The 26864-nt window shown below is 35.6% G+C and overlaps 2 protein-coding genes across 3 annotated transcripts; one reads left to right on the top strand and one right to left on the bottom strand.

Annotated features, from left to right (window-relative positions):
- The first annotated feature begins 197 nt into the window (after nt 1-197).
- Nucleotides 198-5115, top strand: LOC123528647 (3-beta-hydroxysteroid-Delta(8),Delta(7)-isomerase-like). The gene is made up of 3 exons (XM_045308527.2): nt 198-563; nt 3670-3706; nt 4208-5115. The coding sequence occupies exons 1-3, from the start codon at nt 281-283 to the stop codon at nt 4575-4577; spliced, it is 690 nt and encodes a 229-aa protein (XP_045164462.1). The 5' UTR covers nt 198-280; the 3' UTR covers nt 4578-5115.
- Nucleotides 5028-26830, bottom strand: LOC123528646 (uncharacterized). Of its 2 annotated transcripts, XM_053521920.1 has the most exons (13): nt 26772-26830; nt 14147-14449; nt 13711-13892; nt 10432-10536; nt 10008-10113; nt 9592-9870; nt 8833-9235; nt 8313-8502; nt 7525-7711; nt 6929-7075; nt 6542-6614; nt 6112-6167; nt 5028-5829 (listed from the first exon to the last, which is right to left on the bottom strand). In XM_053521920.1, the coding sequence occupies exons 2-13, from the start codon at nt 14247-14249 to the stop codon at nt 5642-5644; spliced, it is 2019 nt and encodes a 672-aa protein (XP_053377895.1). In that variant the 5' UTR covers nt 14250-14449; nt 26772-26830; the 3' UTR covers nt 5028-5641. The 2 variants fall into 2 exon arrangements, with proteins under 2 accessions (XP_053377895.1, XP_053377896.1); XM_053521921.1 differs by lacking the exon at nt 26772-26830 and having other exon boundaries at nt 14147-14957.
- Nucleotides 26831-26864: the final 34 nt, after the last annotated feature.

Genomic DNA, 26864 nt, shown 5'->3' with positions numbered 1-26864 from the left:
GTCACTTTGAATAAGTTCACTTTGATACATATACAATACGATACAATTTTATAAGAAAATAACGTTTAAATTGTTATACAATAAAAAAAAAAAATTAAACTTTATAATTCATTAAGCAATTTCGAGTATATCAAGTCAAACACTGGGAATAGTTAACATTATTGGTTGGCGCTTATCGAAGCGGACAATATCATACTCTGTATACATACATGTTGCTAGGTTGAAAAGTAGTACACGGTATATAATCGTGTTATAACGGACGGGTTAATATCAGAAAATAATGAGTACGGACGCTGTTAAACACCCGTATTTCCCGCGGGACACCTATCTTCCACATTATAAACCTAATATTAACACCATAAGTGAACTCCTGGGATTATTCTTTGGATTAGTTGCTGTCTTAATCGTCATTTTGTGGTTATCGACAAAACGAAAATCAACCGGTGTTAGGATAAAAATCTGCTGGTTTGTTTCATGCGGATTTATACATACTATTTTGGAAGGCTACTTTGGCGTCTACCATGCAACACTCGCTGGGGAGCAGACATTCTTAGCTCAAATGTGTAAGTTGTTAACAACAGAATATATATTAGAGTAAATTTGGTACTTGCGAACGTCGACGTTAAAAATGATATGTTGCAAATATTTAGTATCACATTTACACTAATGACATGTAACTGAATATAACTATATATGTGGTACTTATTAAAGGAAACGACGACAAAAAGCTATAGGAAAGTCATTCACCATGTAGGACAGTCTATGCGATATGATTTCTCAATTTGCAAACCAATCAACTTCTACATTTATGCCGGTGTAATGAAGTATTTCGACCCCCATAGAATAATGACCCCCCGGTCATTATTCTATAGAAAAAGTGACCCCCCGGTCATAGTATTATGACCACCAGATCACAGTACTATGACTCCCCCACGTGAAGTAAACTGAACCTCACAAAGAATATTGACTCCCATAAAAAAACGACCCCGGTCATTTGGTCAAATTTAGTGATAACTCATGTATCTAAGGCCTAATTGCTGCATTTTATGCCCCCACTCGGGGGAGGGGGGCATATAGATTTGCCCTTGTCCGTCCGTCCGTCCGTCCGTCCTTCCTTCCTTCCGTTTGAAAAGGGATTCTATTTCTAGACGCTGTATCTTGGTGTATACATTTTTTTCAGGAAAATAACAATTCACCATACGTTCACAAAACACACCAGTGTCAATAATCCCTGCAAACTTCGGTTTGAAGTAATTCTTCAGAAGAAAACTGCACAAGAAACTGCTAACATAGAACGAAGTATTAATAGAAGTTGCAATACTTAGCAGTGGCAGTAAAGTACGGGAAAGTAGTAATAGTAGTAGTAGTAGTAGTAGTAGTAGTAGTAGTGGCAGTGGTAGTGGCAGTGGCAGCAGCAGCAGCAGCAGCAGCAGCAGAGGAATAAGTGACAGCAACAACAGCAGCAGGAGAAGAAGAGGTAGATGTACAAGACGTATTAGTGGAAGCAGGTATAGTAGTATCAGTAGTAGCAGTTGTAGTAGTAGTAGTAGTAGTAGAAGTAGTAGTAGTAGTAGAAGAAGAAGAAGAACATGTAGTAATAGCAATAGAAGTAGCGGCACCAGTAGTAGTAGTATAATCAAAATGTTAACTTTTGGCAATGGAGGGTATTAGAGTTGTAGATCTAGTAAAATTGTCCGTTAGGTTTTGTGGGGATCACTTTTTAATAGATATTATCGTCGAAAGACTTTTTAGGAGCCGGTGTTTTACACGGAAAGAGTAACTTTCTTAAATAGAATTATGTCCGGGAATCGATATTGTATGAGAGTTCGAATGTAGTAATTTCGGCAGTGAGTATTTTACATGGAAGGAGTCACTTTTTCTATTGAATAATAACCGGGGTCGTTATTCTATGAGTTTCGAAGGGAGTCATCTTTAGGGAGTCAGTATTTTATTTGGAGGGGTCAGTTTTTCTATAGAATAATGACCGGGGGTCGTTATTCTATAGAGTTTTCAAAGGGAGTCAGTTTTTTATAAGGGGAGTCAATATTTTCTATAGAATAATGACCGGGGGGTCGTTATTCTATGGGAGTCAAAATACTTCATTACACCGGCTTTTATGCAGAGTTTACGTATATGTAGAAAACGGTACCGCAATCGGTTTAATTCGAACCCAGGACCATTTATCATCTTTAAATTGCATCTCATCCTTAATAATCAGTTTAAGTGTTTCATGAGATGAAGAAATAGCACAGCTAGATGAACTATATTAGATAAATACTGAGACAATGTACATCAGTTTATAACAAAATAAACATTTGTACAGTATTGAAAAATGTACATGTACACATACTTCCACCCATAACAGAGAACCTCCTGCTCATTTGTTATTGATAGTATATGAATATTATTAGTCTATATATTGTATATTATCAGTCTCCGTGACTGAGTAGTTAAGATTTCGGGTTAGTAATTGTACAGGTTTTCAGGTCTTTGATTCAAACCCAACTAGATCCACAAATCTTGTATGCTGATTTTTGTTTACTTTTTAAACATTATTTGGATTGGTTTGTAGAAGAATTGTGTATAACTCTTTTTTTTACAAATAATGATAATGTACAAGTCAAACAGAACCAGTTGGTGAAAAACGACTTGAAATCTGAAACTTGAACAGGATAAACGTCTGATAATTGTACCTAAACAGATTGCTGATAGCCTATACATGCTTTCTATCATAATTTTAAGAGAAACTTTCATTAAGGGAGCGCAGATCTACGGATTGCAGGGTCATGAGTTCGATCTACGGGCGAGGCGTATGTTCTTCGTGACGATTTGATAAAAGACATTGTGTCTGAAATCATTCGTGTGGGGAAGTTGGCAGTTACTTACAGAGAACAGGTTTGAACTGGTACAGAATCTAGGAACATTGCCCGCCGTTACATGACTCAAATACTGTTGAAAAATGGCGTTAACCCCCCCCCCCCCCCCCCACCACCACAAATAAAAAAAGGAAGAAAAACGTGAAACGTGCGTGTTTATCACACACACAAAAAAGAAAGAAAAATTTTGATTTGTTATTATCAGATCAGATTACATTATAAGGGATCTATAAACATTCATTCTGCTTATAGATGATTAATATTTTAAAAAAAGAAAAAGAAATAGTCATTTCACCAGTATCAAGTATTGTCTCGACTTTGCAGTTTTTTGAAACCAAGGGTTAGGATGATGGATAGAATAACTTACGTGATTTTCGTCATTTTGACCATTTACTGGCGCGAGGGTGTTATATTTACAGGTGTTTTTTTTATCTTTACGTAGAGTGTTATCCCCTAGTTTTGTGCGTAATTCCGCTGAAAACGATTTTATTATATACGTATCTGCACAGATCAATATCACATAAAATCATGAAAGAGCCTGAATAAAATTGACAGAACTGACGTATAAAAACGCAACGACACACATTTAAATGACGTCACGCACCCGAAATGAAATCTATGCGCTAATATTGATGTTTCCGGTTCCAGTGAATAAAATGAGTATATATCCCGGAGTGTAACTTGCAAATGTATACGCTTCCGGTTGTTGGTTTGAGTCACAGGATATGTCCTGTGCAATTCTGTCTCTTTATATAGAATGGTATATACAATCAGAATTTTTTCTCTGTTTCAGGGAAAGAGTATGGTAAAGGAGATAGCAGATATATTTCGTTAGTATAAATGTAGTTCACCTTCTGTTTACATTTAACATTTTCAGTATCAAGTACTTCTACAGAAACAAGATATTGGATATTTAATAATCGTATTAACTAATTTGAGTTCACGACTTTAAACAAGTAGTTTTATTTTTCAGTTAAAATATGAATTTATTTTAAGAAACTGTAGTATATATGAGCCGCACCATGAGAAAACCAACATAGTGTGTTTGCGAACAGCATGGATCCAAACAAGCCTGCGCATCCGCGCTGTCAGGTCAGGATCCATGCTATTCGCTTTCAAAGCCTATTGCAACTAGAGAAACCGTTAGCGAACAGCATCTCATGGCGCGGCTCATATTTATGTGGAAAATGTGTATAGAGGAGACTTATAAAATGACATCCTTTAAAGACTGAGAATTCCAGTTAAGTGAGTGATAAGTGTTTGCATACATGTTTCCTATTGATCAAAAGATTGATTATTAACTTCTATTTTAAATACAAATATTGTTGCAGGGGCGACGTATGTATGGTTGCTATGGAGTCCATCACGGCCTTCGTCGACGGACCATTGTGTTTCCTAACAGCCGCTGCATTTATGTTCCAGCAAGGTGCCAGATACCGATTTGTTCTGCAGTTGGCCGTATCTATATGCCAGTTGTACGGGGACACCTTGTACTTCTCAACGGAGATTCTCGAAGGGTTTAAACATAGTGAAATGTGGCATCCACTACATTTCTGGTTTTATTTCTTCTTTTTAAATATTCTGTGGATTATAATACCTAGCATAAACATTTTAGACGCATTTATATCTCTATGCCGTGCCCAGGAAACGGCCGATAAAGCGAATCCACAGAAGAGAAATAAAACAAAGAAAGTTAAATAAATTTAAAATACAAGAGTCTAAGACCAGTAATGGACTTTCTTTCTTGTAGGCCTAAATCAAAAGAGAAAAATAATAATTAACTATTAAATCAGGACTTTTCTAGTTCATGTATAAATATTAAATCTAAATCTATTTAAAAACATAATCAGTTGAGTAGGAATAGTAGTTCATATAGAATATAAGGCGGCCGCATCGGACAAGTCAGCACATAGAGTATCAAATATGGATCACAAAACATTTTGTAGGGATACCATTGCGTCAATAAGACATACTCGCAAAACAATGTTATACATTTTACAACTGTTTGGCTGACTGACTTGTCATAACACTATGGTCAGGTGCATGTAGTGTTGTATGAACGTGGAGTAATTTCCAGAATTCCAGCAGAAGCGAGACTATCAACATGTTGTTCTCACATCTACCTCTTTGTTATTTTTACACATACAAACGTAACTGGAATTTATTTATTTGTCAAATATAGAATGTAACCTCTTGATAGAAATAAAATCATGGCAAAACTATAATGCCAAAACTTTAACTTTTTTGTGTTCTGATCCAGATGTGCAATAAAATACTACTTTTGCAGTCTTGACCATTTAACCGTGCTTCTGCTTTATTGTACGTCTGAAAACGAGTATCAATTATCGTATGCAGAGGTTAACGAGACCGAGGAATGTCATCTATTTATTTAATATATGAGCCGTGCCATGGGAAAACCAACATAGTGGCTTTGCGACCAGCATGGATCCAGACCAGCCTGCGCCTTCGCGTCAGAATCCATGCTGTTCGCTAACGGTTTCTCTAATTGGAATAGGCCTTGAAAAATCGAACAGCATGGATCAGGCTGGTCTGGATCCCTGCTGGTCGCAAAACCACTATGTTGGTTTTCCCATGGTACGGCTCATATATTATCGCTTTTTGCAAATACAGTGGAAAAGTGTGAAAACGGGACAGTCAATCAACTGGGCTTTCGAGTTAAACCGATATTACTCCCATACTTTCCACATAATCAGGTTTGTAATACAAAGTGTATTTTTCTCCCAGAATGAAGAAATTTCTAACTTTTACTTTAGAATGGCCTTTTCAAACATGGGAGAATGTTGTGCGCGCCCATAAAATTTCGGGTGAATGCTGTACCACGTGATTCCACCATCCATACTAATGATGTAAGCAAGTCCATTTTGTGAAATTCCGTACAGGTAACCACTGTCTTTTTCTCTCCCTAAAATCGTACCCACTACGGGCGGGAGCCCTAGATAAAAGCAAACACATGCAGTCACACATTCACAGGAATAATGTGGGTTTTTTCTTACATCTTTTCAAATAAAGAACCAAAACAAACAGTCAAGAAATTGAAAAGGACAAATACTTATGATATCAGATAACTGTTGATTCCATTATTTTCAAAGAAACATTCAAAATATAACCCATTCAAGATAAATATAGAAAACTTTAAATGAAAGAGATACGTTGCACGGAAATTACTTCTCAAAATGTAAAAATCTGGAAAAAATACGAGTACTTTTCGCCTTACTTTTTATGATACCATTGGCATACTGCTTTGTACATGTCACTGTATCCAAGGACCTCCTATAGTAAATAAAAAAAATGTTATAATGGCACTAGCGCGTGTGTTATGACAGACGATTGTACATACATAACATTATACACATATGAGCCGCGCCATTAGAAAACCATCATAATGCCTTTGCGACCAGCATGGATCCAGACCAGCCTGCGCATCCGCACAGTCTGGTCAGAATCCATGCTGTTCGCTTTCAAAACCTATTGCATTAGAGAAACCGTTAGCGAACAGCATGGATCCTGACCAAACTGCGCGGATGCACAGGCTGGTCTGGATCCATGCTGGTCGTAAATGCACTATGTTGGTTTTCTCATGGTGCGGCTCAATTATATGTCACTAACGATTACTGAGAAAAAGTGAAAAATAATCAGTTTTGTACCTGTATCGCTTTGTCGCAGCACAAACATATGAAAGGCCATTGTCGTCTTTCAACACGGATTTCTTTCCATAACCTGAATAAAATATTGTGTCATTTAAAAAGCAGGTTTGGTGTTCTTAGGTGTAAAATAAATTCTTTGGTAGGATTTTAAAACACCAACGCCAAACTTGTAATGTTTATACTGGCTTTCAAACAAAGAATGAGATCGAATTAGTTTCGTAGCAATTCAAATGTGTTTTTTTTTTCGTCTTTTTATTTCTTGATGTGAGGAATAAAAAAAAAACAACATTATAATCAGATACTTTCAAAACCAGATCTCTTTATATGAATAGCATATAGATATTATATTTGCTTTTCTGAACATAAAATGAATAAATCTTGGTGTACCGCTCAGAGTTCTCATACAGTGCCACGGGTAATTACAGTCCACACAAGATACATTGTCAATCCTTTCTTCACAGCTAGTCACTATGCTGCATTTACATTGTGCAAACTTGCCTTCGATGCATTCGCAGACTGGTGTAATTTCATGTTCTGTTTAGAATAAATTGTTATATATATACGCATGCTAGTATGCATACTCGTAGGTTTGAAATGAAGTTTAACCTTTAGTCTGTTGGCGGCATGTGATCCTGCCTTTGCGACCAGTGCAGATCAAGATCCGTGCAGTCTGATCATGGTCTGCACTGTTTGCTATTCAGCCAGTAAATTTTCAGTAAACACCCTTTCGAATATTAAATGGTATTGCCGAAACTGAATGATGGACCAGTCCATTATAGAAATTTAGCAGGGTAAAGGTTAAATTCGTTTGATTGCAGTAAAACAGTACTAGAATTTGACTTAAAACTTCTATATTTCTTAACTGCATCACTTCAATTAAATTGCTTTACTGCAAATTTTAATGAAACAATGTGATATTATTTTCTATATATAGTATTTTCATAAAAAACGAGCCTTTCATTATCCACATTTTAAGCCCATACCTTTTGTTACATTGAGAGTGAAAGAAAAACCTTCCATATCTCTAATATAATCTGGGGCTCTCCAGCCAGTGTACATTGCTTCAGCAATAACCAGGAACTCCTTATTCTGCTCATATTGTTTGTGGGCGGTGTCTAAAATCAGTCCGAACTGAAGACGTACGTTGTGTACAAAGGAAACCCTTTGCATCTGTAAAAACAGTGATACTAAGTACTACGTATGTTATGTTTCAATGTGGCAAACAGTTATACTAAAACAATATAACTTCAGGATATAGGCAGAAAGTGTGTGTGTTCGGTTTAGCGTCTTTTTCAACAATTTTTCAGTCATATAAACGACAGTGTCTACTTGTAGCAGTGAGCACTATGCCCAACTTTATAGTGCTGCCTCACTGGAATATCACGCCGTAGACACATTATGCTGACACCCGGCTGACCAGTCCTAGCACTACCCTCTTAATGCTGAGCGCCAAGCGAGGAAGCTACTAGTACCAATTTTTACGTCTTTGGTATGACGCGGCCATGGATCGAACCCACGATCTCCCGCACTCGAAGCGGACGCTCTACCACTAGGCTACCGAGGCGGTTATAGGCAGAAAGGGAATTAACTTTATCTGTATGCTTTATTCTCCTTGTTACTTAACTCCTTAATTTTTAATCATTTCGACAGGACTATTTTTTTAATATAATTTTAGTGTTTATAACGCATTTTAGTGTACTTTGTCTGAGCAGGGCAAATTCAAACTACCAGTTACAAACTTAACTTGTTGTAAGCAATTATTAAGAAATACCGTAAATTTTATGCAGTTTTCATTTACGATATTTTCTACATCAGTGTTTGCCTTGATGACGTCCCTGGTTCTCTGCATGTCGAGGCCATGAAGGAAGGGAGGTAGATACAATAATACTGAAACATTGTAAGCCGAGGACCAGGATGCGTTTTGTGTATGCCAAATCCTTAACTGAAACTCTGCTGTGGTTCTGTAAAGATAACAATAATTTAGGTTACAGTTGCATTTTGAGGTTGTTTGGAGCAATATTTAAGCCTTAGAATTATACAGATTGTATTTTATTTTTATATCAATATTTCACCAAACTGTTTTCCTAGATTGTTATGCAAGTAAATAGAAACTTCTCTTAATGATATATGTGTTAGGAGGATTAACTAAATACTAACATTATGTATTTGATGTTTGTAATTGGCGGTAGATGTGAAGTTTTATATTTTACTTAATTTGCACTTTTGTGTTCCTTTTTTTTTTGTATTAACTTTTCAGTCATAAAATTTCATAAAATTTGACCTAAACTTACTGCTTGTTTTCAGTTACTGTCTCAATTAGGTCGAGAGTAAAATTAAGTTTAGGTGTACGTTCAACGTTCAAGGATCTGTTTACAACCAGAGTGCTGTTTCTAATGATGAAGAAATGATCTCCAAACTCGAGGATATGTGCCACCTTCATTTCCATGTTTTCATGTGAACCAATAAAGTCTGAACTTTCCACTTTCAGTAGGAAGTCCAATTCTGCTGATAAATTCAAAATCGTGACGTTATTATCAAAACCCGGAACAGCATAAGCTGTTAAATCAATTTCTGAACTTCGAGAGGTTGATAGATATACAGGGTTAGTCTCGCTGTTGAGTCCAGAAGAACCAATAGATAAGCCCGAGTATCCGATAAACTGAAAATCTGTAACCGTAAGGTATGGCTCCTCGACTATGAAATAGATGAAACAAGTAGTTACAACAACGAAAGAAATATGAACAGTATAATAATGGTCTTTTATAACGAGGGCATCTGGATCGCATGTCCTGGTTTCAATATATCAATGCTGTTTCAATCACTTCAAAGTATCTCTTATTACAAGCATTTGGGATTTGTACTGATACAAACATTGAATCACAAATTAAAGCACATTTTAAAAAACCGTATCTAATTCATAATAAAACTGCGTGCGATACTAGTATGTTAGAATCACGCCGAACAAATCTTATTATTAGATATTCCACACTGACTTTTGTCTTTTAATATAATTAAGGAGCAAAATCTACCCATGTTTATAATATACTTACAGCATAAGCTGTCTGCATCATAAGGGTGTGACAAATTCTTTGGCATGTAAACATTTAGCAAAGAAGGTTTCAGTGGAGTTGTTGGTAGAAACACGTCCAACATGATGGAAGCCTTTTCTTTCATATCTAAAGCACGTGGTTCCGGCACCGAGACTTTTACATCCGGTAATTCCATGAAAACATAGTCTCCGAATATGTTACTTTGGTAGAAGGCACGATCTTCCAAGAACAATGAAATGTACATCATTGGGCGTAGCATACTACCAAGCGAGGCTGAATCTGAAATAAAGGGTAATTTCTCATTGTATGATGTGTTTAAATTATAAAACAAAGAAAGTACCAAAGTCGCTAAAAAGCTGAATGAAACATATTCGTAAATTGCGAAAATGTACACGTGTGCGTAATTTAAAATTTACCTGTAACGTGAAGGTCCAGTTTCCCAGTTACTCTTCGTAGCTCTAATTCACCGGCAATTAAGGGAATCTGCAGGTCTATTTCTGACACTGGGTGCAGCTCTGACTCCTGTAAAAGAACGTTCGATCTATTCGTTACCGATTGGTCGCTTTTTTCTGTCCCACTTGTAACCATAAAAGGTCTCAAGTGAAATCTTCAATACTGATTTTATTTTAAGCGCCATTTCTAGAACACACTACCTATACAAGGACATGCAAAAGCGAGTTTTAAGTATTACTTTCCGGAATGTAACGAGTCTTACTTACGAACTTATAACCTTAGATTACCAAAATATGCCAGAATGCTAAATCAACTGCATTATCGACATAATTTGTATAGCAGACACTTCGCTATTTTAAAAGTATTCTATTCTGTGACTACTTGTACCTTGATAACTTCCGCTACCACACTAGCGCCGTCCTTTTCTATTGTGCGTCCATCCTTAGTTTGCCATGTGAAGTTTGTCTCAAGCAGATCCGAGTTGTCGAAAACCTCATTTAAAATATTACAAAAGTTATTAAATTTGCCCATTCATCATTAACACTTCCTCCTCGAGGACAGCCATGTAAACGGGTGCGACCGGAACTTCCGGACTAGCAGAACGGTTAAAATCATTCCGGAGTGTGTCAGCGTTCTCCCTACTGAGTTAAGCGTTAGGGATAAATTCTATATAAGTCTGTTTGTAGAATAACAACAACAAAATAACTTCAGACTGATCGCACTACTTTCTTGACCAAATCGTAAACTATAACGCTTTTTACAATCAAATAGGATGACAACATTCACAAGATATTTCACCCTTTTTGAAGTTGATACATTCTCGTTGGCTGTTCATGTATGGTATTTAATAACAAAAAGTTGAAGTTAATCGTTTCATGCCACTTTGGGCAAATTTTCTGAAGGAGATCATGTCGATCACTAGGGGGACGTGACAGGTTAGTAGAGGATTTTACAACGTAAACTTACATGTTTGTTTTTTCTTCAGTGATCTATAGCACCAAAATTATTCACATTTTCACTCGATTATAATTGATAATAAATTAACATGTCTCCTTAGCTGTGACAGATTTCTCTCGAACAATTTCCCTATATCAGCTTTAAATGTCATTAACTGCAACAAACGAGTACATACTCAACGGCTTTGCCAACTCCACATCTTGTTTTTGTGCCCCTCAACCAATTGTTTCTTCTTTTGAGGGACACTTACATTTGCCCTTGTGCGTACGTCTGTCCGTCCGTTCGAAATTATGTCGTGCATATCTCGAAGAGTATTCGACCCGAGTTATCAAACCTCACAGGTTTGTCATTTAGCATGTGTAATTGCGCACCTGGTATTTTTATTGGGACTTCACACAGTCATACCAGAGTTATGGCCCTTGACAAGGCCAAAAATTTATAATCGTCCGTCCGTCTGATTTTGTGCCGTGCATATCTAAAAAAAGTATTTGAATCAGTCATCAAACCTCACAGGATTGAATCAATCATCAAACACCACAGGATTGTCATTTAGTATGTGAAGTTGTGCACCTGTTGTTTTCAATTAGGATTTATCTCAGACCAGAGTTATCGTTCTTGACTTGAAAATACACATTAAGTGCTTACAAGTTTGTGTTGCATATATCTTTAATCTCCTGTATCTCAAAAAGTATTTGACCTTTAGGAATAAAAAAGCAGATTGCTATACAGCATATGAAGGTGTGCATCTGATTTTTTTTTATTTTTCTTTTTTTTTTGCGATTTCACTCTGCCAAACCAGAGTTATGGTCCTTGACTTAATGAAAAATACACATGAAGTGCTTAAAAGTTTTTACTGCATATAGCATTAGAATATTTCGCATACAGTCATGAAACCATATACGATGACAAGAAGGGGGAGGCGGGTCATCAGTGGGCTATGGACATAGTTTGTTATCTCTACCAAACTTTAACATACTCGAATACACAATGTTTAATGATTATTTTATTTTAACAAAAAATAACAACAGTAACTAATTTAGCCGTATCGGAAACAATAAAGTTACCCTTAAATCAAGTTAATCCCAAATGACAGCGGTACACTTTGAACCTATCGAATTGATGAATTTCAAATTATCATCTAATGATTTAAATTCCGTTTAGCTAAAAGTGGATATACGTCAATATCTTCAATAAAACGTGTAAATTTCATATCAGGTTTGTGACACCACTAGCGACATCACACAAATGTATGATGTGGCATCCGGAAGTAAGTTAACATTGGTAATTTTCAAATTTACTTAGCCAAACTAGCAAAATGTATATCATTTTATAAGTAAAAATCAAAATGCATCAAAATGATTATAAGCTTTACATCGAGGAATATTCACTCATTTCTTTTTCCGGATTAATAGTTGCGCCGTTAAATGTCGTGCAAAATCTCAATACAACTAATGCACATTTGCATAATATTATTTGATATAATTTGATGTCCGGATAAGAGCATTATCTATCATCCCTGAAAGAGTGTAGTATTGCTCATAAAATTGTTTAATCCTGCATATGACACTTCTTGCAATAAAGCTTCTTGCCATATAAAGATCTGCAATTTTTTATTTTTGAGTTACCTTATTGCATTTATCACGCCTCAATAAATGCATATAAATTGTTATCGTTTTTATGTATCCTCAAACTGAACTGATGATTAAACAGTATGTCCAAACTTCATTCAATTTTTCAAAACTTGGCAAAGATAGAAACCGTCATTGAGTATATTTCAACAATTCATTTAGTGTCTTGTCCTAAGAAACGTGAAATATCATATAATAACAAGACAAAAATACAACAGACACTGGATGGTGAAATGTTCGTAGCGATCCATATTTTTCATTTACACTTGAATTCTTCAGGAAAATTCAAGCATTTAAAGGCACTGACCTCCAGATTTTGGCTTTTTTTCGGACGATCTGGAGGTCAATGTCTTTAAACGCAAAACAGCATTCCCCAGTATTCAATTAAAAGCTTATAATTGAAATAATAATAAAAAGAAGCCTAAACTTATTTCCCATTGCCACTGTATCTGGAAGTACCATTCACACTCTTTTACACAGACCTCGAGAAGGCAATACACAGACCTCGAGAAGGTAATACACAGACCTCGAGAAGGCAATACACAGACCTCGAGAAGGTAATACACAGGCCTCGAGAGGGTAATACACAGACCTCGAGAAGGTAATACACAGGCCTCGAGAAGGTAATACACAGACCTCGAGAAGGTAATACACAGACCTCGAGAAGGTAATGTCATTAGATAACAGGCGTGCAAATGAATAACGCATAAGTTAATAAATATACAATGTTGCTTTAAAAATAAACTAAATTAAATTATATAATTTTGTAAGAATTCAAAATTTAAAATACAGTCAATGTTGACAAAGAATCAGAGTAAAACGTTATTTCATCTAAATTGAAGCCGACAGTCCTCATTTAACCAGAGATCAAAATGCAATTGTTACTGAATTAGCATCTAAAATAATTTTTTTAAAAAAAGAATGTATTAAGAACTGGATCATAGCACAAAATTGTATTTGTTATTTAGTATACAAGTATTAAAAGTAGTCAAAACTACAAAAACTTTTTAAAAACAAGTCACTTTATTTTTAACCAACGTTTCGGCTACATCAGCCTTCTTCAGGGTTCAAAATCCTTTACCTGAAGGTTGAATCCGTTAACAAAGATGGACATGAAATCAGCCGGTGAAGATAAATTGAGAGCGATACTAAACATGTATGTTAGATTGTCGCCGTGCTTTACCCGGGACCGAGCTTCCGGTCTGACCAGATGGAACTGGCTGCTCTCGAAGTCTATCTGACAGAACATGGGTGAAAGCACTCCTAAAAGAGACAATAATATCAAACTATAAATGCCTGTTAAATACTTTTTACAGGTGTAATTTTTGTATGTGACATTCGGGCGCTAGTAGAGGGAGGTTCGTAGGACTAAAACATCCAAGTGTTAACATGATATTGAGTGCTTAAAATCCAGCTGTTTTTTAAAAACAATCTACAAGGAGTTTATGTTATATAAATTTAAGATATAGATTCTAAGCTTTAAGAATTTTAAAAATGTATGTATAAAGATAACTTACCTAATCCAATGGTAAATAAGTTAAAGAATCCCTTTATCCAACCCATTGCTGACATCGAAGAGAAAATTAAAGCCTTGATACTGAATTTGTGTTCATATAACATCAGGTCAGCGTTTTGCTGTTATAACTATGCAATAAAACACGTTATTAGCTTGCCAATCTTTCAAATAAACGTTTTAATAGCACCCAGTTGATGCCCGAGCCTTGTCCATCAATACGGCTTTTATGTTGTAGTTACGATGCATAAAAGCAGAGGCTACCATATGTCAATGAAAGGATACTGTAGTGTCTCTTACGTGCTCCCTGTAAATGCACATGTACATTGTACAGTTCATTGTAAGACAATGTACATGTCGAAACTTCATCCCCACCCTCTGTAGTTTTAACAATAGCTATTAAGAGACTTAGAGAATTTTTTCATACATTTAGACGAATATGTTGTTAATATTGTTTAAAGTTTTCATTAAAATTTAGTAATGCTCTTATATCGTTTCATGTTCTTTGCGACGATATCAACCCAATTTTGGGGCCGCCGTGGCCAATTGCTTATGGTCGCTGACTTCAAATCACTTGCCGCTCATCGATGTGGGTTCGAGCCTTACTATGGACATTGAATTCTACATGTGAGGAAGCCATCCAGTCGGTGGTTCTACCCAGGTGTCCACTCGTGATGAAATAATGCATGGTCTTCCTCCACGATTACATCTGCTAAGTCGCCATATGACCTATAACTGTGTTGGTGAGACGTTACACCAAACATAAAGCAACCCCATTTTAACAAGGAGCTGCGTTTTAAAACACAAAATCATGCCCCTGGATGTATTAAGTTGAAGATTATATGAAGGTCAAAGTCATATATATCTGTAGCCTGTAAGCAATCTGGTTCGTACAAGCGAATGGAGGTCAAGGTCATCTTTATATAGTTCAGTTTGTAGCTCTTGCCATAAGATTTGTTGAGTGTGAGTATGAACAAACTTGGGTTATTTATGAGGGTTGTAGGAAATATATGCTGTTAATTAAAGTTGAAGGTCATATGAGGGTCAAGATCATTTATATATAGGTCAGTTTTTAAGTCTTGTGACAAGATTAGTCGAGTGTGAGTATGAACTAAATCGGTAAATGCGGGCTACAGGCAATCTGGTTCGTACGGAAGGACGGGCCAACGGACAAATGGACGGACAGTTCAATCGCTATGTACCCGGGGATATAAAAAGCCTCAAGAACTTTCATAGATATCTAAAATTAACAAACAGGCGAGTTTCGTTATAACGCAGGAAAATCATGCCAAAAACAAAATAACTAAATTCTATTTTATATTTTTTTATGAATCATATTTACTCGTATATACATCTGTACTTGTGTCACTTTTTTAAATGGTTAGAAGTGGTAAAATAAATGAAATGATATCTTTGCACTAATCGACTTTGTTGATATTAGTGTATATTCTTAGCAACACTTTTGTCTACATGTCTGGGAAAAATACGCACGTATACTAAGAGTATTATGAAAGATATTCCTACATACTAGCTGTTTTAGCCGTAGTTGTATTTTAATAGAAACAAAATATAAAATGACAAGTCTTACAAACATGCTACAAAATACTTTAAATAAGGAACATTGACATTCTTACCATGCAATACTCATACTGTGTGTTTCTGATGCCGTTCTCAGACTATAGGTTATAAATATACATGCGTATGTTGTCAATGCCTTGTACAGTACCAGTTAAGGTGTCCGATCCACAAATAGGTAACATTTCGATGCCTGGTGACCCAATGTTTTCTTTTTGTATCATTTAAGAGTTATGTCTGCTGAACAAAAGTTAGTTAATAAGATGACCATAAGTAATATGCAAAAATGATTACAGTCATGTTTTTGACTGCGAAATGACAAATCTTACACTGTAATAACCGGATTTCTACCGAAGTATCATTGAAGACTATAAAGTAAAAACATAAAAAATTCTATAGCATATTTTTGTCATATAATATATTATTTTCTTTTTTCAGTAGACAGTACACTTTCAGGTTAAACCAAAATTATATAAGCTTCCAGGCATCAATATTTGATATATTTTAGTGTTATATAGAACTTGCTTATTTGTGGATCAGTCGCCTTAAGATAGAGGACCCGTAATGGCAACTGGCAATTTCCGCGTGATAGCATATCTTCCGAATGCGATTTCGACTCAGTTTTCCTTAACATGAAATTATTTTTCATAACAATCGGAGAATTCCGAACTGATATACAAGGAATACGTAAATGAACGGAAATTGCCGATTGTCGTTACGGGTTCACTACCTAAAGTACTTTTATTTGAAATATCATTTGAAGACTAGAACCGGAACACTGCTTACTCTTAATTCAATATCAGCTTGATGCTTAATCTGACAAGAAAACGCGAAAAAATAGACTCATTTAATTGTGATATGTATACAAATTAACAATAAAATGTGAAATCGACCAGGTAAAAATAATTAAAACACACAGATGAATATTTCATTTAAACTTTGCCTGTCTTGTATTATGCAAAGATCTATAAAAATAAACTTATACTTCTTTGTATTATGTAAGTTTAATTTCAAGTAATAAAGCAAATGAATTTCGATCAAGTAATTTAAGAAGCTATCTCAGTTTTTCTGACCATAAGAGCATTAATGTGTGTTTGATATTTAAACATATTCTAAATTTGTCAGACTTGTTTCCTTATAAATGGTATTCACTTGTTTCATAAAGATAAAAAACTTTTATGTGTATTTTTTAAAATTTATAACTTTTTAAAAATGGGATCAGATAGTAAAAAAATATATTTTGATAATTTCGTGTTCATGTTATCATGTTTGGTGTTAACTTGTAAAAACAGTGTTTTATAATGTTAGAAAGCTATGCTACCAAGTCAAAGTGTGATGTTAACGTGTCCAAATAGTGTCCAAAAGCTATGTTATTATGCCAAAGTACCTTGTGACCTTGTCTACAGAGCGTGTCATTGTGTTAAAAGACTAGACAAGATCAAATGATACTTTAACAAGACAATACAGCTTTTTTACATAATAACACGCTGTTTTGACAAGAAAACATCACACTTTGACATTATAGCATGCCTAGTTAACATAATAAGACACTATTTGGATCACATTTTGACATATTAACATACTAAAGATAAAAGGTAAGGGTTTTCACAAGCTAACACCACACATTGACAAGATAACGTAGCTTTGTAACATAATTGCACGCTCGGAAGACGAGATCATACGGTACTTTGACATAAAAACACAACCTTTAACGTAATAAGACACTGTCTTGACAAGTTAACACAACACGTTGACATGATAACATGCCTACTTGACAAAATAAGACACTATTTGGACAAGTTAACATCGTACTTTGACATGATAACATAGCATTTTGACATAACAAAATCCTGTTTTGACAACTTAACACCATTTGACAAGATAACTTAGGTTTTTAGAACAATATCACACTCTATAGACAAGATCATACAATACTTTGACAAGATAAAATAGCTTTTTTTACATAATTACACTCTGCAGACAAGATCACACTTTCACATGATACAATGGCTGATTAACTAATGAGACACTATTGGGCATCTTTACAGTACACTTTCACATGATAATATAGCTTTTTAACATACTTTTAATTACTAAAGACACTGTTTTGACAAGTTATCACCACACATTGACAGGATAACCTGGCTAGCTGATATAATACTTGACACGGTTTTCACACTGAGTTAACACCGCACCGTAGCGTTTAAACACAATAGACACTGTTTTGACAAGCTCTTTGACATGATAATATGAAATGTCCCGACAAGAAACAGCTGCGGCGTTCAGTACAAATCATGACGGTGTAAAAATACAAACTTTCTAGCATATTTAATGACGCTAAAATGATAACTTTATAAAACATTTAGCTGTAAAAAATGCCAAATGTCAGACCTTAATAAACATTCATGATAAATCAACATCAACAAAACAATATTGATGAAATGACTGCACAAAAAAATTCAACATTTCATGTCAAGCCGTCAGTCCTTAACCTAAATGTACAATGCAAAAACAGTGCTTTCCTTCACGTATATTCATGTTATTCTTGTATAAATTGGTAAGTGTTAACACAATGGAAAATTTATGAGAAATCAATAGATAACTAAACAAATAATATGAGCTAATGTTTAAAAAAGATATGCCAGTCCTGTAAAGAGATCCTGGCACTAACCCTGTCAAGTCCGGGGACTAATACGACAGATCGAGGACCTCTTACTAGAACATTGTGAAAAAATGTTAACATTTCTGCAGACCAAACTATTGACAATAAAAATGATACTAAAATACTCTTACTTGCTTTAGCAGTTTTAGAGATGCTTCATTGTAATCATTAAATAATGAAAGGCAAAATATCATGCATGCTATTCATGTAATGTAAGTAATGAGAGTTCATTTAAAACATTTTTATATTATCATCATCAGCTATTTTTGTAAAGAACAATTCATTGCTGCTACAAAATACACGGGGATTACAGAAGATAAAATGCATCCATTTAAAAACAAGAGGCCTCCGAGGCCGAGTGGTTAATGACACTGGCTTCGAATCACATACCTCCTATTTATATGGTTTTGAAACCTAGCCTTGGTTGTAGAATTCTTCATTTGTCATTCTGCTGGCTTACAGAAAATCGTAAGTTCTACCAAGGTTCCCGCCTGTGATAAAAGTATGCCCGGAGGGGCACATGGTGTCTTCCTCCATCATCAAAAGCTGGCAATGTCGCCAAATGACCTAAACCCAATACGTTTCGTTTTTAAAAATCAAAACTCAGTTTCACATTAGGCAGAGCAAAGCCAACAAAAGATTACGAGATACAAAATGACACAGAATAACTTTTCAGTCAAAAAATCATATTCACAGTGATAACTTATTGCACTATTTGCATCTTCATACATTTTCAGACTACTATTTCTATATAATAAGTACATATATTTCTATATGATAAGAACATATATTACTATATGATAAGAACATATATCAAGTACTTTTTCATCTGAAATCCATTTAGTCACTATACTAGATTATGTTATAATCACCATGTACTCTGTAAAAATCAACATTCATGGAAATTTTAGGCTTTTTCAGACTTTCTGCACTTTTTCTTCCGGAATCTGATGTACAAATTGTCTATACTGCGTACAGCAGATTCGTTCGACAAACTTTAAAAGCGACCCTATGCATCGATACATTCTAAAGCTGTTTGGTGTATGTGAATTGTGTAGCCACTTCGGTTTAATGGAAATAATTTGTTCTAGAGTGGGATCCCGTTTGCTTCTTTGTTCTTTTCTTTTTTTTTTTTTTTTTTTTTTTTTTTTGTTATAAACAACGCTCTGTCACAATTTACTAAATAAATTCAGTGTCAATATAAATATATATCATGCTCAAAACACAAAGTATATACAAATCAGAAATGGAAAATTGGATTACTTATTCACAGAACTGCTAATTGCTAATTTCTGCGAAACTGAGTTGGTCCAAATCTTAATAAAATAACTACAGACAAACGGTAGGAAATCAAAATAAAGAATATCCTAAGGAAAATGACTCAGTGTAGATACATATTTTAACACTGACATTTATCAATATGTAATAAGTATTTGGAAAAAGAAATGTTTTCAATGGCCATCAATAATCATTGCACAAATAAAATCGATATCATCTCTGTTTACCTCTGAAGACCAAATTGAAGGCTGACACTTCCTTCGAGACTAAACTATTTTAGTAGTCAGCATCCGCACGTCAGGCAAATTTCAGTTATTTCATTGTAGTATAAAAATGTAATTTCTGTTCGTAACTATACAATTTAAAATACTTGTTCTCAGTAAAGAGTACTGGCTGTGTAAATTCATTTCCAAAATAATCTAAGATACTAACATAATAATAAGTCAAATATATACACATTCATGTATGATATACTCCTCCAGAAACAGACTTTTGTTTTGTCATTCATTGCTACTTCTTTGTTTTGACCATAATATTAATAAAAGGTTCGTCTGCGGGATCAGACTGTATTTGGCCATTATGTCTCTTTTCTAAATCCGATACTGATATATCGATATCTCCATTTACAGAAGGCTCATCCAATGCATCTATTAGCGCTTCTTGGTTCACATGTAACTCGCTGCCTTCTGGATGTTCTGCATCAATACATTCTAATTGTCTCCCTGAATCGTCCAGTTCTTGTTTATCCTGGCTTTGTTCTGAATTTCCATCTTGTGATGATGATGCAACTGGATCATGGACAACCTGTTTTGGAATGGTTTCATGTTTATCCCCTGTGTTTTGGTCATAGACACCACTGTCACTGTCACTTACTGCCACAAAACTACGTAATGATGGGTCTGGGGAAAATCCACTGTCATGTTCACTGTCATATCCGGGTACTCCAACCTTTAATTTGTCCATTTTCAGGTTATCTAAACTGTCTTTTTTTTGCGCTTTGGCCGCACTGTTTTCTTTCAACGTTTTGATTACACGTTTCAATATTAATTTCGGGATGTCTGGTTCCACAAATTATTTTTGTTCCTGTGTTTTCAGTTGACGTTTCTGAATTTTCTTCTGGATGCTCAACTGCTTTCTTTTTTGAACATTCACCAACTTTTGCATCTTCCATCTGTGAGTTTTTCCTTTTCAGTGTTACAGATTGACCCTGTGCATTCTCTGTATTTACTTTTTCGTCACGAGAAATGAGCAAATTTGTTCGTTCCGTAGATCTTTCCGAAAAACATTTTGTTATGGACCCGGTATTACCAGACGCGCCAGGGTAATTTTCAACAGTTGGTATCAGATTGCTATTCATATCCTCGAGGGAATCTGGCCCAGCATGTGGACAACCTGACATCTGATTTGAGCAAGGTGTCAGCTCACACTGTCCTGAATAGCTTAAGTAGTCTTTGTCAAAGCATCCGCAATCAAAACTACCCCTTTTTAATTGAACGTCGCTTTTTATCATCAATAAAATGTCAGAATGAAATCCACAGTCTCCAATCGCCCTCAGTAGGGAAGACATTACTTGCGTGTACAAACATCTGGAATTTACATCTTCAAAAAATTCTTTCCACAACCCTCCCGATTCTGAAAGTTTTGCCTCGCTTATTTTTTGATAAAATTTTCGCCATGTGCTGATGTCCAGATAATCTGCAACTAACCGTATATTTACCCTGTCAGTTAGCAAACAGCGTAAACACTGCGGTGGTCTACTATATCCCGTGTGCATGTGGTGGTAGAACGTATGAATAATTCTGCCAAACAATTGGACATTCCGAAACTTAAAAATGCATACGAAGGTGATAAGTGTTTTAAGGTCGCGATCCAACATCATCGAAAAGAGCGCTCTCATGCACTGCGTAGGCTCTACAGATTTACCCTGCAGATACTGACTGTCTTCCTTATTGATGCAACCTCTTCTTTTCAGAAGATTTATTTCCACATCCCCGGATATGTTTTCGTAGATTACTTCTTTACAATTGTCTCCAATGGCTTTAACTAAGCAGTCCCTGTGTCTTCTCTCAACTACATAAAATACAGTAGAATATTTTGAGGTTATGTCCAGTAGAAAATTATACATGTAAAATTAAATAAATACCAGTTCTATGCTCAATGTCCAAATTTTAAGTTACAAAGAATATGATGTTATTAATCAAGCGATTTCATATTAGCCTATTTGTCCAAGGGTTGTCGTATTGGCACAGTTCCGTAGGTCGAGGGCCAATACAACTGCCCGAGGACAAACAACTAGGCTAAAATGAAATCGCTTGATTAATGATAATTTTATTATTCAGCTTTACAATAACGTAAGTATCAACATCGTACGTTCGTTCAACATTACTTAGTTATAACATGAACATGTTGTTATAACATGAACATGTTAGATAATATTTTGTCAAAAATGTGAACTATTATAATGTATAAGTTTTAAGTAAAACAAAACGGCGTCATTTAAAAATCTAACGGAAGTGACTTCTCCGTATTGGCCCTCTCCTTTGAACCAATCAGAATGCTTGAATTCCGTATTGGCCCTGCTTCCTCGTATTGGCTCTGTTTTTCTCATATTGACTCAGTTATACTTTGTATTAGCTCTACTTGTTTCATATGATGTGCGCAATTGATCTTATACAGTGTGTAATATTGTAAAGTTGAATAACAATCATTGATGTCATTCCGTTGTTGTCAATTTATTTATGTATTTATATGAACACGATTATAACATGTACATCAATACTTACTCTCTGGTGATGTTATGGCGTTTAAGCTTTTATTGACCTCGTCTTCTAGTTCATTTTCAAACAGCTCAATATTTGCTACGTTTTCATCATAGGGGCGGAATAATTGGCCAGGCAGAAATGATCCGAAGTAACTTAATACACCAATGTTAGGCAAGTTAATTGTCTTTGGCGCCTCGCATAGTCTCTCTATGCACTCTCCGGATAACTGTTGCATGTATTCCACAACTGCACCAACACCAGAAGACGAATTAGTCATCTGGATTAATTCCTCTGATTCTGAGCCAGGAACACAATTGACAGAAACCATTTCAAAGCTTTCCACTGTATCTGCGTCGTTTTCGTTCAATGCTGAAACGGATTCTCCCTCCCGATCCTTTTCGCAATTAAACTGAAAAATGCACAAATTATTACAACGTATATAAAATGCGTTAGCATATTTTTATAACTGGTTTAATTTTTCATCATGTTGAGCCACTGCAACATAATATCAATAGTATTGTTTTAACAGTGTTTGGTATTATATGGATGAGGTATTGTTAAATCATGTTCACCCGGATTGAAAATATTTAAGAAATTTCAGAAAATAATTTGAACTCATGTAGTATTGTTACTGATCTTGTCTTTTAGGGAGCATAGAGTCCATTCAAGATATATGAGCCGTGCCATGAGAAAACCAACATAGTGGGTTTGCGACCAGCATGGAGCCAGACCAGCCTGCGCATCCGCGCAGTCTGGTCAGGCTCCATGCTGTTCGCTTTTAAAGCCTATTGGAATTGGAGAAACTGTTAGCGAACAGCATGGATCCTGACCAGACTGCGCGGATGCGCAGGCTGGTCTGGATCCATGCTGGTCGCAAACCCACTATGTTGGTTATCCCGTGGCACGGCTCATATATGTATCACAGAGTCGATTCAGTCGGTCGCATTAGAAAGTTTGCACATTTCGAAACCTCTCATGAACAGGCTCTATGAAGGTACTAAGTCTGTCATATTTTTACTTAGTCGCGTTCCATGCTTTCATTTGATCTTCTTCAGATTTTATAAACTATCAAAACAGAAGACCGTATGTGCCATGACTTGTGGCAGCCGTAAATTTTCTCCTCGTACTTGAACTTTGTGTTCTTATATTTTCTGGTTCTCTGTAATCATAGAGCATGTATACTTACTAATAGTATGTATAGCAGAGGTGCAAAGGAATGAAAGTGGGGCGTAAGGGTTGGAACATTTGTCATTACTTTTTGTGGACAGACTCAGTCAAATCAACTGATATTTTTGTCCGTGGTTGAGTTCTTTACAAACAAAACATCATCTTAAAGATTTTATAAGCGCAACGTCTCGAGCTATGTGATGTTTTATATACGTGTATATTCATTCGTATTCATGAATTATAAGCTTGAGGGTCCAAATTAAGGCGAGAGAGTCATGATGAATCATGGTCACTGATTTTTAGACAGTTTTAAGATCGGTATGCAAAACTGTAAACGTCGTCCAAATTTTAAGGCTGTATCTTAAAAAAACAAGAAAGTAGTTCAGCAGGTCAAGGTCACAGTCAAGTGACACCTAATCACTTGGGGTCATCAGGTAATTATAATTAAACAGTCTAGGAAATATGATCTGCTAATTTTTGAAGTATTTTTTATTTCTATATAACTCATATAACAAGTTACCCCAGGGAGGGGCCTTTTTTCATCCCAGGGGCATAATTGGAACAATTTCCATAGAGGACCATTAGATGATGTTACAGGCCAAATATCAAGACACTACGCCTTGCAGATTCAGAAAAGAAGATTTTTAAAGGTTTATTTTCCAATAGAAGTCTATGTAAAACTTGGGACCCCCGGGGCGGGGTCTCTTTTCATCCCAGGGGTACAATTTGGACAATCTTCATAGAGGACCATTAGATGATGCCACATGTCAAATAACAAGGCTCTGTGCCTTGCGGTTTGGGACAAGAAGATTTTTAAAGTTTTTCCTTTCGGTTGCCATGGCAACCAGAGTTCTGCATGGAATTACATGAACAATTTTGAAAGGTAACCACCCATGGATCATTCCTGTGAAGTTTGGTGTAATTTTAACAAGTGGTTTTCAAGAAGACGATTTTTTAAGAAAATGTTGACGGACGCACGACGTACGCACGACACACGACAGACGACAGGCATTGAGCGGTCACAAAAGCTCACCATGAGCCTTTGGTTCATGTGAGCTAAAAAGCAATAATAGAAAAGCACATTGCATTTTCTGTCTTTCCTCAATGTACATATATTTAAATATGAAATTGAAAAATGTGCAAACTAGCCATCTATAAATTCCACGGACTGAGCGGACGCTGCAATTTAAATTAATTCACAGGCTAGATTTTATGGATATAATTATATGTCAATAAAATATAGGCCAGGTTCATTAAACAGTCAGTTCCGATAAGTGTATATATACGAATAAAAAAATTGAATAGTATTTGTAGAAGGTCACACAAGGACCATTTGTATAAAATTATTTTAAAATTGAGCTAATAGTTTTATACAAGACGTTTCTACTATATACATAAAGGAAAAAGTGACCACGCCCCCTGGCAGCCATGTTTTTTGACAAATCGAAATAATTTAAACAATCTTGGGAAAGGGCCACACAAGGACCATTTGTGCAAAATTATTTTAAAATCGGGACAGCAGTTTCACATAAGAAGATTTTTAAATTTTCTACTATATACATATAGGGAAAAGTGACCACGCCCCCGTGCAGCCATGTTTTTGACGAATCAGTATAATTTCAACAATCTTGGTAAGGGTCACACATGGACCATTTGTGCAAAATTATTTTAAAATCGGGCCAGCAGTTTCACACAAGAAGATTTTTTATTTCGACTATATATATATATATAGAGAGAGAGAGAGAGAGAGAGAGAGAGAGAGAGACGTGGACCATTTTGTTAAATTATTTTAAAACCGGGCTGGCAGTTTCACACAAGAAGATTTTTAAAGTTTCCACTATATACATGTAGGGAAAAGTGACCACGCCTCCTGGCGGCCAATTTTTTTTACAAATCAGAATAATTTGAACAATCTTGGTAGAGGGTGACATAAAGACTATTTGTGTGAAATTAACAAAAATAGGACCATTGGTTTAGATGGAGATGTCGTTCGAAGTTGTTTTCTTTCCATTTTTAGCTCTGGCAGCCTCTATGCGCAACCAAGCGGAACCGTTTGAATAACTTTGGCAAAGGACCTCACAAGGAACATCGTGGCCAAGTTTCTTAAAAATCCATTCAGTGGTTTTAGAGGAGATGTCGTTTAAACACAATTGTTGACGACGGACGGACGACTTGACGGACAGACGGACACAGCGTGATCACAATACCTCACCATGAGAAAATGTGTTTGTCTTACATGTAATATCAAAATATCTCACTCATGGACACCATATCTCACATTTTCACCAGTGGCTATGCCACTCGTGAAAATATTGCATCTGGCATTCACTCGTGATAGATATTTCAAACTTACACTGAAACAAACAAATATATCTTCTATATCTCTTTTTAGTAGCAATACTTACTTGCATGCAAGTTTATTTCAATTGTTTTAATTAAAGCATTTGATACAACCTGGCTTTACAAACAGGGTTGGGGTTAAGAGGGAGGTAAGGTACGCACCATAAACCGGTTTAAACTTGCTAATGGTAAGTCTGCCATTGGCCATTTCCTCGTGTGTGTGGTTACCGTATGCACATCGTTACAATGTGGAAATGGTTTAAGGGTACCTTGATCTTGGAACAAGTCTGTTCTATTTGAATGTTTGCTGATATTCTCAGTTGGAATTACTTGCTGTCTGTGTCTACAAACACGGTAATTTTTTACCATTCATTTTTACCATGACATGTAGCGTCCTTACACTTCCTCTCTCAATGGTATTAAAAAGATTCCTCTTAACAGTACCCATGTTCTCCTTCAATTAATTGGGGGAAAAATGGTTCAAATGTTGCAAACTTCTTTGCTGCAGTAAACACCCCTTTAACAGTTAATGGTACTGTCCAAATTGAAAGATGGACACGTTCATTATAGAAAATTAGCAGGGTAAGGGTTATATCATCGGCAAATTCTGGATATTTTAAAAAAGCATTTAAATGAAATGTTTTGGGTTACTTGGTGACTATATATGTAAAGAATTTCAAATAAGAGAAATAAAGGTCAAATCACGGTGGGTAGTCAACATGGCAGCAGAGTAGAGCTACGTGATATAATATTATAGTGGTATCTTGTCTAAATGTATCTTGGATTCAATTTCTGTAATGTTAACAATAAATTTTACATTAAATTATCACTAAAAGAATAGATACCTCTCCCAAATTATCCATCTTTTCACCTAATTGTTTTCTTTGTAACCAGGGCTTCCTTGTTACTTATTTCTGGTTTCCCATACATAATTAGGT

This window comes from Mercenaria mercenaria, chromosome 13, assembly GCF_021730395.1.
Source record: "Mercenaria mercenaria strain notata chromosome 13, MADL_Memer_1, whole genome shotgun sequence".
NCBI lineage: Eukaryota > Metazoa > Mollusca > Bivalvia > Venerida > Veneridae > Mercenaria > Mercenaria mercenaria.
Note: the sequence above shows the minus strand (reverse complement) of the source record. Positions and strands in the feature narration are given on the sequence as shown.